An 18,944-nucleotide genomic window follows, 5' to 3' on the forward strand; every position below is an offset into this window, starting at 1 on the left:
ACCTGAGTTTGACAAAAAGCCATACATCGTATAGCAGGTATACCATTGCCTCTACATCAGCCCTTCTTGTGTTGTGTTTGTGCCGCATACAAATGATGTGCCGTGTTGCTCTAATAACCCCATGCACTTTAGGTGGTCCTCAATTATAATGGAAAATGAGCAAAACGAAACTGCGCTGAGTCGAGCTGAGATTGGTACTAGTCGAAAAGAGCTAATACTGTCATGATTATTATATTGAACTCAAACTACTGTAAGTGTTGCTTGACTGAATTTTACAGACCAACCTTTGGATGATTTTGCACAATTTCAAATGAAGTTCATGGCAATGTTTAGTTTGAATCTGCAGTAAATGAACATGCACTTAAGGTGTGAGAAAGATAAGTTAGTTAAAAGTCAGTGTTACTGTTAATAACTCAAAATAAACTCAAAACTCAGAACCTCCACCCTCTCCTCAGCACCTTCTTGTTAAATAAAGGGGGTGCTAATTCATCTATCGGCAACAGATGTAAACCCTGAGATGCAGACGTGTGCTGACTACATTAGTGCTTTTATTTTTATACCAAACTCACTCGCATTTTACTTAGGCAAGCATTCAAAAATGAAAAGAAAATAAGAGACTTCATGTATAAAACACTTCATAAAAACACGAGAAGAGTCTATCGTCCATGCACCGTGCATCGCAACTCTGACACCATTGGATGTGAGAGGACTGAGCCTGGAAGCTGCAGTGAGACTATGCAGGAACCAAAGCCAGTGAGAGGGAAACAAGACTTCCCTCTAGCTATGGCTTCCTGACTTGTTTATTTGCTAACTGGGTGGGTGGGTGGGGGTTTGGGGGAGAGGGTGAACATATGGTTTGCTAAAACATGGACTTGTAGTCGGGAGGCCAAGGCACCCTAAGGGATGGAGCTGACGGGCTTTGGTCCTTGTCTCCCTCAATTTCTCCCGCTTGGACAGCCAGAGCTGAACAGCCGTCCTCCAGGAGTCAGCAGCACTCTCTCTCTCTCTGCTGCCGCTGCTGCTCACACCCCTACACCCACCCTCAGTCAAACCCAGTCAAAGATGGTGAAGTGGGGGAAGTGAGGGGCCACTGGCTTTGGGGCCCTGGTTACAGCTGAGAAACTGCCTGACACCATCCTCTTGTCTCTGGTCCCCGAGTGTGGTGCTGATCTGAGGCCTGTTGCTGAGGGACTACAAGCGCTGGTCCTTGCATGAGGACACACTGGTGGTTTTGGGGTCCTCAGCATATAATGATGTTCACTGTGCATCAGGTAACGGACGCCCTGGGAATTTGTCTGAAGTCGAAGGAGAGCGAGCCGACTGAGCGTGCTCAGGAGCTTCGGTATTGGGAGTCAAGGGTTGTCAGTGACCTACCAGCTACTGCAGCTTCTTATACAGATCACTGCACTGATATAGACAGTCACACACACTCATACACACACCCTCGAGGTCTATGTGTTTACAGACACACTCACTTGCCGGGATAAAGGCGCTAATATACACACATGGTCTCACACACCCTGCATTGATGATCGAGCATATGCACACACATACACTCCCTGTGGGTCAGTGACTTAATATGCACATTCTTGCACACACTCGAACCCACTGCTGTTTGATAGACACGCACGCACACTCGCGCACACACCCCCGGAGGTCGGCGCAGTGATGGACAGCAGTCCTGATGTGCTCTGACAGAATCGGCTGCTTCCTTTCATTTCCACTTGCTTTTCCCCCGTCAGGTGACACCCACAGGTGCCTTGGCGAGAGAGACCCGGCCTCCTGCGGGCGTGTTCGCTGGGGTGGGGGGGATGACAGAGACGACGAGTGAGGAGTGAGGCACCAGCTGCTTCCCGGCAGTGTGAACTCCACCTCTCGTCACACTCAGAGATATATGAATGATAAACAGAGAATATCAGGCGTCAGCTGCATCTCGTTCCAAATGAATGCCCCCCAACACGCCCGTCGCGCTCGCTGATTCCGAGATGTCTCCGTCTGACGTTAAGGCTCAGAGAAGGGCACAGATATCTGCAGAGGAAAAAATCCAGAGAGTCATGACTGAACCTTGACATCTGCACTTTTCAGATATTAACCCAGCTCACATTCAAGGCTCCGTTTGTAATTTGGAAAGTGGCCAGCGTTCGTCTAGCGCCCCTCTGTATAATCAAGCTGAAAATGTCTCATTGTGTGCTCCCAGCACCGATCCCTGACCTACTGCGGGGGCGATTCACCTCTGAAAAGGACACTTGTCTGTCATGTTGTCAACACTTTGGATCTGGACTGTGGTTAATAAACAGCAGCCATCTAAAGGAGAATTAAAAAAAATGATACTGCAATACTTCTATCAGCAGTCGCATCATCATTAAACACAAGGCTCTGGTGTTAGCCATACATGCCCACACACAGATGATGTGATATCCTTTGGATCATGAGCTGTCTTCCCATTATTCTGGTTCAAGTTCGTCATCCAAAACACTGTTTTCAGAGCTGTGCAGGCTCTTTTAGATGTTTTCTGCCCTTCGTGTTCTTCAGTAGTTTCCAATGTTTTGCAACCGCCTCCCCATCCATGAAAGCATCTGATGATACAGCTACCACCCAGTAAATGTTTTTGACTTGGTTAGATGTGGAAACTGCTTTTGAGCCTATGAAAATTGGGGACTCTATAACTTAATGGCTGAAATTGCTAAATAGTTATTGTAATGCTTTTGTTAAACCACTGGACTAAAGCTGAAAAATGTCATGGCTTTAATCACATCTTCACTGTTTGACTTTAAATCCGCTGGGATTGTGTAGAGACAAATGGAGCTTTGCCTCTCTGTTGTTTTGTTCATGTACTTTTTATTTATAGGTTGCTAAGAAACACTCGTCTTATTAGGCACACTACAAGTGAGCCACATGCTCAGGTTGGCACGTTTTAGTTTTAGATTGACCTTGAAATATTTTAAGGGTTTAATTCATTTGTTACATTTCTCAAAATCTGTCAAAAACACGTTTAGACCAAAAACTGATATTGCTTTGTATTTGGCAAATAGTAAACTGAGTTCACATACTCGATTTTAAAGCCGGCACACTGAACTTCTCTGACAAGTCAGGAACGAATCAAGCGTAACATTCGACCACTAATATTTTCAGCTTTTTTGTAAAACAGTAAATTTGAAATTTCATGCTTAGAGACATTAGTTTTATTTTAGCATTAAAAATATGATTTGGATTAAACAGAGTGAGCTTAACATTAATTATTAACAATTACAAAAACATAAAAAATTACAAATACTGTTAATTTACAGCAGTTGTGGCACAAACCTTGCATGGATGGTGGTCTAATAAATTTGTTAAGTGTTGTATATGGAATAATAATTTTGTCTAATTTTTCTACAGACTGTAGAGATCATTTTAATTTGAGGTTTTTAATGAAAAAGTCCTTCTATGATTGGTAATATAACCAGCTGAATGGGTGTGGTCTTTCTCAGTTTGCCAGGTTTCTGGTTTGGTGATGGTGCACATCATCCCACAGTCAGGCTGCAATTCAAATATCCCGATATTTACAACTTCTCCAACTTCTCCCTTTGATAGCTTAAGCTCAGTTTTAAAGAAGTATATTATTGCAACAATGATGTAAGATCATTATTAGCATGTTAAAGAAAATCATAATGAGGATTTTAAAATCAAAACATCCAAGATAAAGTAAGGCACCAAAGGCAGGGGGTTGTTTTGTCACTGTGGCTGTGTGTCAGTGCAGCTGGAAGTGGCTCTTGGAGTGTTTCTCCTTTGAAAATGAGGGGAAAGAGGGGAGGGGTTGGTGAATAATTGATAGTGGCTGAGAGCGATATGAGTTTAGTTAATGTGCCCAGCAGCGCAGGCTAAGAGAGGAGCTGTTAGCGATTTCACCTCAGGCCTAAAAACCCAGGCAGTGGAAAAAGCTTCAGCTTTATCCTGGGTAAGCGGTCGCTTTTTCATCTTTCATCTTTCCATCTTTATATATTTCTTTTTAGAGCACACAGTCCATCATGTGGGACGGCGGGCGTATGTGCGTTCTGTATGTTTCTCTTAATTTGCATGGGTCTAAGTGTGCGTACGTTTGGAGGCATCTGCACAGCTGGATCTGGCTGGTAGCGGTGTTGTTGCAGCCCTCTGGTTCCTTTCTCTGAGTGGTAATAGAGTGCTGCTGTCAGCCTCCCCAGATGCTGCTCCATAAGGACCCTCAACTCGCCAGGAGAGTTTTGTGTTCACACTGCGAGTATTGGCTTCTGCACGTTTCTATTTTCTCTGAAGATAAAACGCTGCAGTTTACAGTCAGACTTGAAGGAAGTTTGTAAATGAGCTGTACATATGTCGACTTTTCTGGTAATTTAGGAGCACGTGCAGCAAGTTTAATTAAAAAAACAGAGTCTACAATATAAATACTTACACTTAAAAAAACAAAAAGCAAGAACAAAACGACTAAAAGAATTAATTTCAGACGTTACAGCCTCTGAATCATTTGCGATCTTCAGATTAACAATCAAATGCAGTGCCATACTCAGTACTATATTACTGAGCAGCACAAGACAAGGCCACGAGCCATTTTAAATTCATATCAAACTGTGGCTCAGTAAGTTCAAAATGCAGTAATTTATTATTGTAAGTCTAATACTTGGAAATAACAGACGACAGAGTGCAGTGACAAAATGTCCCCATTGATTGGTGATTCTGCTGCTGCAAGTTTAGATTGCTAACTGAGTTATCCACAGCTTTACGTGGGAACATTTATACTTGTAACATCTCTTCAGATGAGTGATACTTCTCTGTGAACTGTTAACCTGCAACCAATCTAACACTTTGAAACATGATCTTCTGGGAAAACATGTAAACTCAACCCTGGTGCACTTACTGTGGTGCCAAACAGGATAACGGTGGTTTTGTTTTTGATATTTGGTCTCGTGTTAACTGCAGTTTTGTCACTGTAGTCCAAAAAAAGTTGTTGTTTCCATCTGTTATGATTTATATTTAGCTGTGTGGTTCTGTAATGGGGCCTTCACTCTCTTCCACAAGCATGCATGGGCATCACAAGAGGGCAGAGCAGCAGTGATGACACAGACACTACACTCCCAAAAGTGCTCACCTGTCTGCTTTTACACACATATAAACTTGAGTGACATCTGATTCTTAATCCACAAGGTTTAATATGATGTCCAATAACTGCTTCAACTCTTCTAGGAAGGATTTTCACAAGTTTAGGAGTGTTTATGGGAAATTCTGACCACTCTACTGCACAAGTATTGATGAATTTATTAACAATAGAGTATTACAATCGCCTCAATTCAAGAATAAAACATATATTCTTCGATTATTCTTACTCTTATATCACACTAGTAAAACACTGACAGCCAAAAATAAAGTTTAGACCCTTTGGTAAATAAAAAAAAACAACCTTTTCTGTCCTGTTACCTTTATTCTGAGTAATTTTGCATGCAACATTTATTATACGCTCATGCAAAGGTGAAGCATTTAAACCTCTTTTTTAAAAAAGAAAGTCAGTGAGACGCTAATAAGACACTGAATGAAATGAAGAGGAAGGAGACAATTCTCGTTCTGCACATTTGAACTTAACAGGAGAAACTGACACTTTATCCGAAGTGTTCCTGCAGTTGGAGTGAAATGCTTCCTTACTCTCTGGGAAAAAACAAGAAAAAACCCTGACATCTGCTCCCACGTGGCCACACTAAGAAGTGAGGGATCTTTGTTTCTCCAGCTTCTCTTCCTTCTCTAGTTCCTCCTCGTGTCACAGTGCACTCCTGTCGTTCCTCCTGATTTACCAGACATCCTCTTTCCCCTGCTGTCACATTTGGTACAGATGGTTAGGCTCTATGGAGTGGCCTGTCAGTCTCCATTTGGCCGCCTCTGTGTGACAGCAGGCCCGATGGCTCGTGAAGGGCCCCCGACTTTCCCGGCACACGGACACTGACATTTCTCAAAGGGGCTCGCGTGCGTGCTTCCCACCCAGCCCGAAGAGAGAAACGAAGAACCTGAAGTCGACCCAAAGCCCGCCACAGGCTACGAGAATCAGGGATGGATGGAGGAGGGAGAATGAAAAAGGGGTGAAGAGAGGAGAATGAGAAGCTGGGATTAGATTTAGGAGAGGAGTGAGAATGTCCGCGTTTACATGCACAGACATGAATTCGAAGCTGTAAAAGCTCTTGAAAAGGTTTGAGCCGGCAGTATTTTTGCATATCCAAAAACCTGTTGATAACCAGCTCCTGTAGAAGTGGAGACTTTTGAGATGAGAATGCAAACTGGTGGACAAACCTGACCCAAAACAGCCAAATCTAAATGTACTGTATACATGCCCAGAGGCTGCTCTGAAAACCCAAATCATGTCAGCATATCTCTCACCTGGAAAATACTGCAAACATCCTACTCTGGAATACATAAAAGGAGTACACTGCTTACACGGCTTTTATTAAACTGGGAATATGTGCACGCAAGCGTCATGTCTAAGTCACTGTTTGTGGATGAGATGCTGTAGCTCACACCACCCGTTCCCCGACACGCTGCACTGATCATCCTCAGCACAGGTTCCTTAAACGAAGCTGGTGATGGAGGTAAAGACGGGTGATGCGGAAACAGCCACTAACCACTCCACAATACACACCTCTACCTCCACTGTGGACTTTAACGCTTAGTATACACAAGATAAGATGAAAAGAAGGAATATTTTCTGGTGGCTTTTGATTTTTAAAAATTAAAGGCTTATAATTAAAACCACAGATATTAGAATCAAGGAAGTTTAAACAATGTTTAAGTTAAAAGCCTAAAAATATTTCATTCATAAGAGCTTTTTCTCATAATCCAATATAATAAAATACTGAATATCCAGAGTCAGCCTTAGAAGTCAGTTCTTAGTATTACGTATCAGTTATGGAGGATTTAACCCCCTCTGTCCTCTGTTACGTTGTAACAAGAAGCCATCACTAACCTAACCTTTGCCAGCATTGTGTAAATTATTATATTGCATTCTGACTGCAAGGTGGAGACCACACTTGACAATCCAGAGAGGTGGAGAGGGGGGGAGCAAACAGGGTGGAGAGGGGGGGGAGCTGCTGTATTGTAGCGCCTCGGGGTAATGCTCCCAGTCAATATATATCTCCACACTCGCTCCTGCGCTCCCATTTGAGCGGGACGCGCTGCCCTGCCGCTGCAGAGGAGTGACAGACAGCCACACCGGGACCTCACTTTAGGTATGAATGAATACGTTTCCTCCTTTCCTTTAAGAAGCAAGGTTTGTTTGTGAAGGCTGAGCGATATTTTAGAGGGAAGTTAAGCAGAGGCCTGTTTAAATGCTGCTTTTGTTTGCAGGGCAGAAATGTTTGATGCTGTTTTATGTCCTGCTTTATGCTTTTGTTTTTTTAATTTTGAAAAAAGTGAGCTTTGATGTCATTATTTATAGATTTAATTAAACTACATTACTATTTTGATTTAAAATGAGAATCTTTTATATATATGTATATTTTAATATTACTGGATAAATACATTTCTGTGGTGTTAAAATTAATTATTGTCAGCTTACTTTAATTCATTTTAATTTCTATTAAATTTGTTTAAAAAAATTAAATGCAAATATATCAATATTACTTGATTTGTAAATTTATAGAAATTCATGTTTTTTTTTTTTAATCATAGAAGAAAGTCAACATAAAAATCTTCTTGTCTTCTTTTTTTTAGAACTTTTTCTCAGAGGGAGTGACAGCTCACCCGGGCTATCATCTTAGGTAAAGTATTAAACTTAATGAATTTATTAAACACGAGAGCTTAAAAATAATTTCCCCTGCAGTCTTTGCGCGCATCGACTTCCTGTGCATTAAAAAAATAACCAAGTCCCTTTCTGCTGTCAGCGGTGTGGTTGCTGTAGCATGTAACTTGTCAAAGCTTTTAGTGTGGTGAGCCTCCTTAATTGCAACAATAGATGTTCAAGCTGTTAAGCTTGTTTGATCATAGTCCCTAAAAGCTTAAAACAAGACCACAGGGTTCAGATATGGGCAGCGGGGGGGCAAAGAGCGCAGTCAGTGGAGAGGAGAGCGGATAGCGGTGGCCAGAAGAGGGGAAAAAAATCTACTGTAAAAATGATTTTTATTGATTGGCTCGCAGCAGCAGCTGTTAGACTCCATTATGAGCCCAAAGCTCAGGTCAGAGCCTCGGGGCGGACAAGTGAGCCAGTCAAATGGTCATCCACTAACGGGCCAGTTCTGGGGGTCCAGTTGGGAAAGTGGTGAGCAGCAGCCATCCTTTGTTAGCTTTCGTCTCATGGACTCACAGATGATGATCCACGCCGTCACCTTTGTTTGCTTGGCTCTCCTTTGTTTCTAGTCTTGGAAGAGATCCGTGCATTAAAGAAAAAGGAGTTGGTGAAGTTTCTTTTTTACCTCAGCATGGACCCTGAACTTTACGTAGACTTTCATCTTTGAGAGACCCGAGGAAAAATGGCAAAATAAAAGCCCCCAAAGCAGAGTGTTTTAAACTGAGCACTAGCCTGCTTGCATCTTCTTTTTCACTGCAGGCTTCACCCAATGGCTTCGCTCGCAGTACAAAGAGATCACAAAGTTTCTGCAATTTCACAGATGGGGAAAAAATGTTTTTGAATTTATCTGAAAGGATTGGAATGAAGTGGTGTTAATTAAACTAAATTCTGAACTAATGAAAAAACAAAAGATGAAGAGGAGCAAAAAAAAGAGAGAGTGGAATAAGGGAAAAAAATCCTACAGGGACTATTTGTTCTTAAATCCAAAAGACAAGCCTGCGTAACACATGCAGAAGAAAATTAAAAATCAAATTAATCAATAAATCTGCCTGTTTATTCATAAAACGAAGCATGTTTAAAAGTAGTGTAAAAGCTCAGTAATAATATCTAAAGGTGCTCAGGTTTTAAAGGTTTTGTTGGCCTCTTTTGTAAGACATGAACATATTTTGATATTTTCCAATCAGAAGGAAATTAAATTCAATTAAATCTACTCTTAAAAAATGCTACCTATTATAATCCCTGCTAATATTGCCTAACAAGTATGACCCCAGTCTAAATGTAGAGCTAGTAAGTCGAGGCAGTGGAACCTATGCACCGTGTCCTGACCCAGATCCCAGTCCTGGCACTAATGACGCCCTATAGGCATGATGCCAGGCTCTCATTAGGAATCGGGCCTCAGACCCCCAACTTCTCTCCTTCGCGTACCAGCGCTGTGCAATCCCAGGCATGGCCGTGCGGTGCCTGTAGCTGGCCTTCGAGGGCCTGGCCCCAAAACTCAAGCAGGGCTGTGAATGCTGTGAGACCCCACTGCACAGGTGCAGAGCCCTCTTTGCCCCCAGCCCTGCTAGTGCCTGGTACTGCACTGGAACTAATGAGTAGTGGCAGGTACAGTGAGAACAGAGCAGCGTGGGCCTCCCTGCAGTTAGGTTAGTGGCAACCCTCGGCTTAGGCAGAAAACAAATGTTCTCTCATAATACACATATGTGCATAATGGCATAAATCACCCTTCAGTGCACGCAGAACTTTACCTCTCATAGTTTGTTTTCTTACAGAAATGAAAACCGCATCCCTCCTTCTGACTCGCAGAGAACAAAACATCATATATACAGTCTGCGCTTTCATTCACGATCCACTCTCTTGTTTATTTCACAGGTACAGCTGCAATTTGACCAAGAAGATGCTCTTCTTCATCGCCACCTACCCGCAAAATTAAGGAAAACCTCACAACAAATGAAATGTACTCTGAAGAAATATCTCAAAGTCTAGCTTGAATTGTCAAAATTTAAATCACACGCTCTTTAGAAATATCAAGACTCAACCATGTCCAAGGATGACACCTGCAAAGTCACGTCAGCCAGCAAACACAAGGAGCGCAAGCCGAAGAAGCCTCACTACATCCCCCGGCCGTGGGGCAAACCCTACAACTACAAGTGCTTCCAGTGCCCCTTCACCTGCATGGAGAAGTCTCACCTGTACAACCATATGAAGTACAGCCTGTGCAAGAACTCTCTGTCCCTGCTTATAGAGTCAGATTGGCCGTATAAAAAGGGCAACATCCTGCACCCAGAGCAGCTCCGGCCCTTTCAGCAGGCCCATGGCCTGCACGCTCCCGGAAAGGATGAGCTAGAGCAGGTGATTCGCACTGAGGAAAGGCAGGGCCAGAGGAGGTCTGCAGAGGAGGATGGCGAGGGCAGAGACAGCCAGGGACCAGAAGATGAAGAGGGACAAGGAGAGGGGGTAGAGATCACTGGGCTGATCAAAGAAAGCTCCGGTGATAGCGACAGAGGTGAAGCAGCAGAAAGCACTAGGAAGAAAACCAAACAGCCAGATTCAGAGCTCGACGACATGCTCTCTCTCGAAGATCAGTTTTTACGAGCCCGCTCTGTGGAGGTAGAGGCCCAACTGAGACATTATAAGCTATCAAAGACATGCCTAACAGCTCCCGGGTTGCTGTCGGAGCAGTGGCGGCTGCTGGCATCCAGCCACACTAAAGCCAAAGCTGAAGGTCCTCAGCCTCGAGTGAATAATTCAATCCCCTGTTACCCCCCACCACCAAACCTGGTGGATTACCAGGACCCCACTGGGCTTAACCTTTCAGTGCTTGGGGTAGGTTATCCTATCAGCCCTGGCCTTTTCTCCTACATGAACTCAGCTATTCCCACCGCAGCCTCCGGTGTCACGGCCCAGACCCACGCACAGCTCGCCCAGCTCCCCTTCCTGGCCTCGGCCGCTCAGCTGATACACCCAGCCTCCAGCGCACACGCAGATCGAGCTCTCATCCCCCCTCGACTATACTACCCCTTCCTGTGCGAGCACACATTCGGACAGGCATCCAGTCAGAGCGACACCAGCAAGCCTCTCAAGACATCAACAAACACTCTAGAAGCAAGTCCTCTGTCCAGTTTCCAGCCCAAAGTCAATCTGTGGAAAGTGCCTGCTGTGAGGCCGGGATCTACCATCACTCCCGCTGGCTGGGCGTCACCTCAGAGAGACTCCCCTGATCAGGGCTACAGGCTGGGGGATAAACTGCAGGCTGCAGCCAAGGAAGGCAGAGCAAGCTGGGGTCTGAAGAGGGCAGGAGCTCCTTTAAGAAACCAAGAGGCCCCTGCGGAGAAGAAGCCGAACTTGGGCTTGACTTTAGACCTTCTGAAAAATATTCAAACTGCATCGACTCTTAATGTGGGGACAGACAAACTTCTCTTCTCTTCAGACAGGTAAACAACTCAGAACTGTTTTCGTAATAAAATTGGTAGTAGTTGTGGTGTAGATTAAACCTCTTAGGAGTATTTATTTAACTCTTTTCTTTCACTCTTTCTTAGTTTGCAGGATGCTCATGTTCAAGGTCGGCCCACTGAGCTGTGGTACAACGATCCTCTCACCAGCCCCACCAGCGAAACATCTTCTCTCTCAACCTGTGGAAGACCCAACAGCCAGGACTCAGCTGCCGCCAGGACAATCGGGGCGTCTGAGTCTGTCGCTGCTCTGCTTGGTGACCTCTCCAAGGCGCTGCAGGAGTACCACGAGGCCGAGCGCAAAATCTCCCACCTAGAGAAGGAAGACCTTCCTGCCCAGAGACATCTCTGGGAGCACCTTAACAAAATCCGCAGCGAGCTTTCTCACATTCACCAGGCTTTGGAGCGAACAGCTCGCCAGAGCGATGGGCCTCTCGACCTGTCAGTAAAGAGGGACTCGACGGAGTCGATTGGCGATCAGAGCAGGAGGGAAGATGGGGGTCTTAAGGAAAACGCAACTGAGACAGAGGACGAGGACGAGGAGCTGATAGAGAGAAGAGAGGACGAGGAGGACGAGAGCGCGAGGAAGGTGATAAGGGCTTCACTTGAGAGTCGTAAACAGTCGCTGGACATGCTGATCAAGATGAGTCAGGCGTCAGTGGTGAACACAGAGGTCCTGTCTCCTGGTGGCCTTGGCCTGAGGCCCAGTCCTGCTGAGGCTCTGTGGGCAAGCAGAACCACCAAGTGTGAGGCAGACTCCAGCGTCCTGCTCTGCCCCGACGGCCGATCAGTAGTGTTCACCGACATCTCCTCCTCTGCCAAACCCCCAAAGAGACCCCCATCCATACAGCGACTCGAAGCCCACTGTCCTCCAAGCCCTTTAACAGCTACTGACAACTGAAACTCTGCTTGTTCCTCTGGCTGTAATATAACAGAACCCATCCAGCGTGTAGTTTTGTTTTTGGTTACTGGCATGTCTCAGACTTTCATCAGCTGTGTTTCTCAGTTGTTCACAGAAACATTTTGCACCGTATAAAGTAACCAGAGACTAAAAAATCTGGAGGATTGTTTTTCTGATACACTAAAGGACGTTTAGACATTTTAAAAATGTTACATCAGCATTTTTTTTACAGGTGAATTTAAACAATCGTGCACATTAATGATCATGACAAGAGATAATCCTCTGAGCTGATTTGTAAATATTGTACTGAAAATAAATGTAATTAATGTAAAATGTTTTAAAGGCTAATGTTTTTATATGGATGATGTCGTGTTGGGCTGAAAATAAAATGGATTACACACACAAACACATCCATTCTTTTCAAAAACAGAGCAAAATAGGGGTTAAGACACATAAAATAATGAAAAATGGGAAGATTTTAATCAATATTTGCAAAGAAAAGGTACTAATTTGAACATTTTGCTGCACGGTGAGCAATCTCAAAGCCAAATACTATCATTGTAGTCTTTATCGATAGAAAGAAAAACAGGGGAGAAAAAAAAAGACAAATAGATCCAAAGAGGCACCGTGACCTGAATTTGCCTACGTTGTCCTAAAGGTGAAGCAGCTCCTAAAGCCAAAGCCCATCAGCTGGGTTACCTGTGCGACTACTAAGGTTGGCTGCGGGGCCGACCTCCACATAAACTAAACTTGAGACCTGTCTCCCCCGAGGACTGACGCAGAGAGCAGGGCTGCCCCACGTCTTTTAGCCCCGTCACCACCATCACACTCCAGATGCAGCAGCAAAGGTCAGCTGCCACGACCAGAAGAGCCACCGCTGGATGTTCGACCTCAAGAGGTCAGGCCAAAAATGACTGTCTGCTCATTTTAACAGCAAATTCAACATTTAGTCCCTGCAATATCACACGTTTTTTTTTCCTGCTAAAGAAAGAACAATAAGCTTTGAATTTATGTTTTCGTTTTCTGCAACAGACAGCCGACCTGTCCGGCCTTCACCCTATGGCAGCTGGGAAAGGTGGCTGAAGTGGATAAGCAGAAGGCGATGGGTGCATGGAAACTGTATGATTTGTCATTGCACTAACTAACAAGATGAAAAACAACAGTCCTCTTCTTCTATCTATTTTAGGTCTTATTCTTATAATTAGAATAGAATAGTTTTTTTTATTGTTGTTATACATATAAAGAAATTTAGACTAGATTTAGATCTCTCCAATGAACATCAGAAAAAAACAAATAGTTAAAGAAATCCCCATAAATACATAATAATAATAATAATAATAATAATAATAATAATAATAATAATAATAATAATGATGAATAGATTATTAAACCAGAGGCAATGATTATATAGGGTGGAATGAAGGTGCTGAAAGTCTTTATCAGTGCAAGGTAGTTTGTATTACTAAGAGTAGAAGGAGAAAATGAAAGAATAATATAAATCTTTGATTTGTAGATTTTCTCCTTGGCTGGAAAAAAAATCTGCCTTTAATTTACAGAAAAATTCTGCAAAAGCATCCAGAAAAAACCCCACCTCGATAATGATTGTGAAATTAAATAATCTGAATGCTTCTTAGAAAAACATGCGTCTGTGGCCTGTTTGGGTGTTTTTTCTTTCTTGTTTCGGGAACAGTAAGAGCCAAGATGATAGCGCCCTCAAGTGGACAAAACCAGATGAGCATCCCTGGGGTTAGTGCTGACAATACAAAGGAAAACAACACGAATGACAGAAACGGGAGAAACTCACCGGGGTGATCTTTTGCACGACGTTGGTTATATTTTCTCAGACATCAGCCACAAGATAAAAATTGCGTTACCATCATCACAGATCAGCCACTGACTACATCACTGACTAGTTTGTACGTGACAACAAGAATGCAAAGAAAAGCTCTCTCATAGTGATGAACATCCCTTTGTGTTTAGCTGTTGGAGCCAATAAAGCTTGCTGCACTTTCAGATTTCTCAGGCCTGACCTCACTGCAGTCTTGAAGGAGCTGTGATGTCAAGATGCTGTGAGCTGTTGTGCTTCTGCTCAGCACCTCAGCCTGCTGTACTCTTGGCTTTAAATGCTGCTCCCAGACAGAAGTCCTGTGGTGGCCAAACCGTGACTCTGTCAACCTCTGTGATCTTGTTAGCATCCTCCCTGATAACAAACTACAATCAACTTGTAGAAGAACAAGATCAGAGATCCCAGGTGGATCGCTTAGGCTGAAACACCTGGAGCGGAGCTAGAACCAGTTAGTTTCTCTAAAAGGTGGAGAATTCAGAGACCTGGACATCCTGGATGTTCTAAACCAACAACATCTCACACATCCACCACAATGCAAGTGCTCACCTATGAACCCTCCTTCTGATCCTTCCTGCGGTTCAGAAACTTGATTTGTCTCTCAACATGCTCAAGTCATTCAGCTGTGAAGAGGTTGGAGATTCTTCAACTCTTAGGTATCTCAATCTCTTAGTAAATAACATCCAGAAGTTCTCCTGGGGCTTTTTTCCTCTGTTTATGAAGAAATCTCAAAACCCTGAATCGAAATAATCTCACCGCTCATCAGGACACATTCAAAGGCCTCATAACCTCTTGGTTTTATTTAGCTTTGATAAGAACAAAATCCACAACATTGACCATAAGTGGTTCATGCCTCTGAAGAGACTGGTGCCAGTTTATTTTTCAACAAGTTGCAGATGAGTCAAAAGCATTCAGTGCCCTCACCCAGCTCCACCCACAGCTCAGCCTGCTGATCCAAGCAACCAAGAAGTCTCTCAGTAAACTGTAGAAGATAACAGAGCTCAGCCTCCGATTAAACATCCTCGACTTTATTGAACAAGGCTCCTTCCAGGACCTAGAAAATCTAAGGTAGTCAATATTCTCTGCTTTTCTGTTCACCTTTGCTCACTACTCATTCAACAAATAAATCAGTTTACCCACTACATACCTAGACTGAAGTGGGTCTGAGTTTAGACATCTGACCAGCTTTGTTCTTTGTTTCTTCAGATTTCTCAGAGACAGTTAATCTTTTACATTTCTCTGTTTTTTCAATTATAACCATTATAATATCCAGCAATGGATTCTGGAGTTCAAGGTACTGGTAGCACCGAACATCCTGACTGTTGTGATACTGACTGTGCATTTAGGCACGTGGACATGGTCGAGAAAACCTTGTGAGCATCAGAGTGGGAAAAAGAAGTGATTTAAGTGACTCTGAATGTGGCATGGCTGTTGGTGGCAGACAGGCTGAGGTTCCCAACAAACATCTCTTCAGAGACTGAAAAAGAAACTATCAGTGAGCTCTGAGTAAAAATACCTTCTTGATACCAAATATCAGAGAATGGTAATACTGAAGATTGGAAAGCAATATTTTCTCAGGAAATGTGGGACTCCTTAGAACCAACTGAGCATCATTTAAGCAACACAGCTTACCTGAGTACCGTTACTGACCATGTCCATCCCTTTATGACCACCATGTACCTGAGTAACGCACTATGGCACAAAGCTCAAAGTGTTCTGTACTCAAAAGGCCTCCAGTCAGCAGATGTCAATCTAATAGAGCACCTTTGGGATGTCACCATGGAAACTGTGTGAAGCCTTCATGTTAATATGGACCAAAATCTCAGAGGAACATTTCCAGCACCTTGTTGAATCTACAAAAGAATTAAACGCAGCTCTGAATGCAATCAGTGAGTCCAACCTGGTACTGGAAAGGTGGACTTATTCAAGCGTCCAGTGAGTAGGTTCATCCACCACAGACTCACACCTTACAGCTAAATAATAAATTAATGAAGAATTGTGTAAGGAATGGGTGCACAAGTCTGTAAAAAGAAAAATACAAGCCACAGATTTTTTTAAACACTTCATTTATTTGACGTTATACATTCAAATGAAAATAAAAAATATTCATATATATTTCTTATAGAGCTAGAGAGCAAGGTACAAGTTTAAAACAAAACACAGAAGTCTTCCGTGTGGCATATATTTATATACACAAGGCGTGGTTTGAATACTATACAGTGTGTATCCATAGCTGCACAGGTTTCATGGATGTCTATATTCTTCACTCAGTTGAGGCACGACTAGATTTCAGTAAGAGGTCAGGGACTGGGCCAAGTGCTTCAAGACTGCCGCTTACAGTAAAACATCTCAATCTCAGCATCTCAACAGTAGGACTTGCAAAGCAAAGCTTATAATTGTCTCGAGCGCCACACTAAAGCAAAGAGTAGGAAAAGGAGGCAACGTGATCATGCAAATCCAAAAAACAGGTTCAGGTTTAAGGAGATGATAATTCTCACACTGAAGCAAACACAAAGTTGGAATTTGAAATAAATTCCAGTATCGCTAACAAATCATGGCTGGTCACCTAATGTGACGCGAGTCAGCATGTTTGGTTGCACTGCAATAAATCGACTGGAAGTCACTACACCGATTCTGAGACGAATAAAAACAAGCCTCCTCAAGTAGTCAAAAGGTAAGTGCAATCTCACCTCCCCCCCACTTCCACACACAGACACACCGTTTTATAAAACACGCATACATCATACCAAGGTAAGCATCACATTGTTTTCCAATATCAATCAAATAGTACAGCAGATGCCCCAACAATAATAGCAAACCATAGTCTACATGTGTCCAGTAGTTATGTACAGGAGAACTGGTGCAACATTAAGCACATTAAAAATTATTAGATATAGACACTATTACAATAATAAAATACAGCAGATACTTAATTCAATATTGGGATATATTTATATTTATATATTATTCATATCATGTATTGCTGTCAGTTTTGGCATTTTGGAGGATCAACAGAAAAGCTGTAATCGAATCTCTCTCACAGCGCGTTTGACACGACTCCAACTTGGCCTGATCGTAAGTGTATGTACTTTAAGAATTAAAACAAGAGACAAGATCGAGCTAAAACGTGAAAGAGGTTTAGAACAGATAGATTAAAGTCCTTGATCTCAGATGTCACCCCAACATCTTCAGCCCATGATGGCACGGCAGGCGTAAAAAAACAAAGAAAAACAGAAGGCAGGTAAGAGAAAAAAAACAAAAAAGCAAAAAACTTTTCAGGTTAAATCTTTCTGGAATCTTTTGCCTCAAAAAGCTTCATGCGCTCCTGCACGGTGAGTCCCTCTTTCAGGCTCTGTTAAAGACAAACACAGTCATTTACTGTTATGAGGCAATAATGCGCATGTGGGCAGAAAAGAGCGAACACACAAACACACACAGACGCAAAGGAAAAAACCCACAAAGTCAGAAACAACAAAACAGTCACAGCTTCTAATCCCAGATGTGTTCTGCTCGACACACTTTAATTTAAAAGGTTAAAACACACGACGTACAGGAAAAATAGAAATGGATATGGTCATGCCACATAAATGCAGTACAGAGAAAAAGCCTTGAGCCAGCCCTTATTTATTTATATTCTGCTTGGAAAAATGATATCACCGCCTTTACTTTGCAACACAGCTCAATCTTTTAGCCAAGCTTTCCTCTGCTTTCTTTAAGTAGTCTTCAGGTAAAGTTCTCAGTTAACAATGGCTTCCTGAAAGCCAAGTTCTTATGAACCTTCAAATATATCTCTCATCTGTGTCAGGTCTCGGCTGGATTTTGTCCTTTTTTTTTGTTCTCTATCCATGTCAATCACATTTAAGGACTCGCTGCACACCAAGCTGAGACAGTTTCTCTTATTGACGTAAGAATATTTGTTATGCCTGTCCAACTATGTTGTCTTGGCATTTGTTGGGGTTTTAACTAAAGAAATAGCAAAAACACATTTTTTTTTTCAAGTTATGTGTAAACCAAACTGGTTAAATCCTTGAGTTAGGTGCCTTCTTTTGTACTTTAATGATTCAAGACAGTGTTGAGTGGCTTAAAAACAGGAAAACACTCATCTGAAAATAGTCAGGAACTGGGGACAAGGACCCAGAAAGCCTGAAAAAATATTTGTCAAGACCACAATATAATTAAACAACTGAACATCTGGCTCCTCGGAAGCAAAATGAAGAAATGAGGAGGAGACTCAAGACTTTTGCACAGTACCGTAAGAGTATGCACAACACCAAAACAGAGGATTCAAACAGCCACAAACAAAAAAAACTGTTAATGTAAAAAACATTTTTAAATAAAGAAAAACGACACAGAACAAAAACAAAAGACAGTTGAGAGTCCTCACAGTGAGTATCTAGCACAATTCAGTACTTCATTGATGTGAAAGTGCTACAGTTTATTTTCATCTTTTAACCGTTTCTGCAGTCGCAGGAGGAGAGGACTCTAACTAAAGATCTTTTGATGAGTAACACCCTCACACCTCTGATATTCAGCTGAAATATCATATTTCGATTGCTCACGGTGGAGCCAAAAGAAAGAGTTTGGGGTCAGAGGGGAGATGAAATCATGCATAGGAGGTAGGCATGGAGGGCATGCTGTTTGTCTATCACATTATACCTACAGCATATGTTGGGGCAGGGGTTGGGAGGGGATCACCCCACAATGGGAGTGTCAGCTATCCCATGAGACCTGCTCGGTGACAGACTGACGGATAAAACAGACAGATGAAACACTTGAAGCACTTTCAGTAAAACATGACCTCTGACCGACTCTGAACACGTTTCTACCACAGAAGCAACAAATGACACGGCAAACACTCACCTTTGACCTTAAACCTCGTGAATGCCTGGAGCTCGCCGACTGTTCTTTTTTCATGAAATCTGGGTTACTTTTGGACTTCATGATATCTAAAAACACAATAAAGACCCTATTATT

The 18,944-nt window shown here is 42.8% G+C and overlaps 2 protein-coding genes across 4 annotated transcripts in view; one reads left to right on the plus strand and one right to left on the minus strand.

Annotated features, from left to right (window-relative positions):
• The first annotated feature begins 7,144 nt into the window (after positions 1-7,144).
• prr35 (proline rich 35) lies at positions 7,145-12,431 on the plus strand. Its single transcript, XM_006801078.3, has 4 exons — positions 7,145-7,217; positions 7,702-7,748; positions 9,647-11,208; positions 11,314-12,431. Exons 3-4 carry the CDS (start codon positions 9,815-9,817, stop codon positions 12,125-12,127), a joined length of 2,208 nt encoding a protein of 735 aa, XP_006801141.1. The 5' UTR covers positions 7,145-7,217; positions 7,702-7,748; positions 9,647-9,814; the 3' UTR covers positions 12,128-12,431.
• A 3,588-nt stretch (positions 12,432-16,019) lies between these two features.
• mpripa (myosin phosphatase Rho interacting protein a) overlaps positions 16,020-18,944 on the minus strand; it is a 51,247-nt gene continuing 48,322 nt past the window's right edge. For all 3 annotated transcript variants that reach the window (XM_006801079.3, XM_035912168.2, XM_035912167.2), the window contains 2 exons: positions 18,831-18,916; positions 16,020-17,322 (listed from right to left, as the gene is read on the minus strand). In XM_006801079.3, the coding sequence (XP_006801142.2) occupies positions 17,251-17,322; positions 18,831-18,916 (158 nt within the window). In that variant the 3' untranslated portion in view covers positions 16,020-17,250. The remainder of the gene's footprint in view (positions 17,323-18,830; positions 18,917-18,944) is intronic.

This window comes from Neolamprologus brichardi, chromosome 8, assembly GCF_056152115.1.
Source record: "Neolamprologus brichardi isolate AB-2024 chromosome 8, ASM5615211v1, whole genome shotgun sequence".
Classification (NCBI taxonomy): Eukaryota; Metazoa; Chordata; class Actinopteri; order Cichliformes; family Cichlidae; genus Neolamprologus; species Neolamprologus brichardi.

Bases quoted from the DNA above. Each gene is read 5' to 3' on its own strand.
- prr35 (XM_006801078.3), top strand. From the start codon at position 9,815: ATGTCCAAGGATGACACCTGCAAAGTCACGTCAGCCAGCAAACACAAG. The intron at 11,209-11,313 runs GTAAACAACTCA...ACTCTTTCTTAG, and splicing joins CTTCTCTTCTCTTCAGACAG to TTTGCAGGATGCTCATGTTC.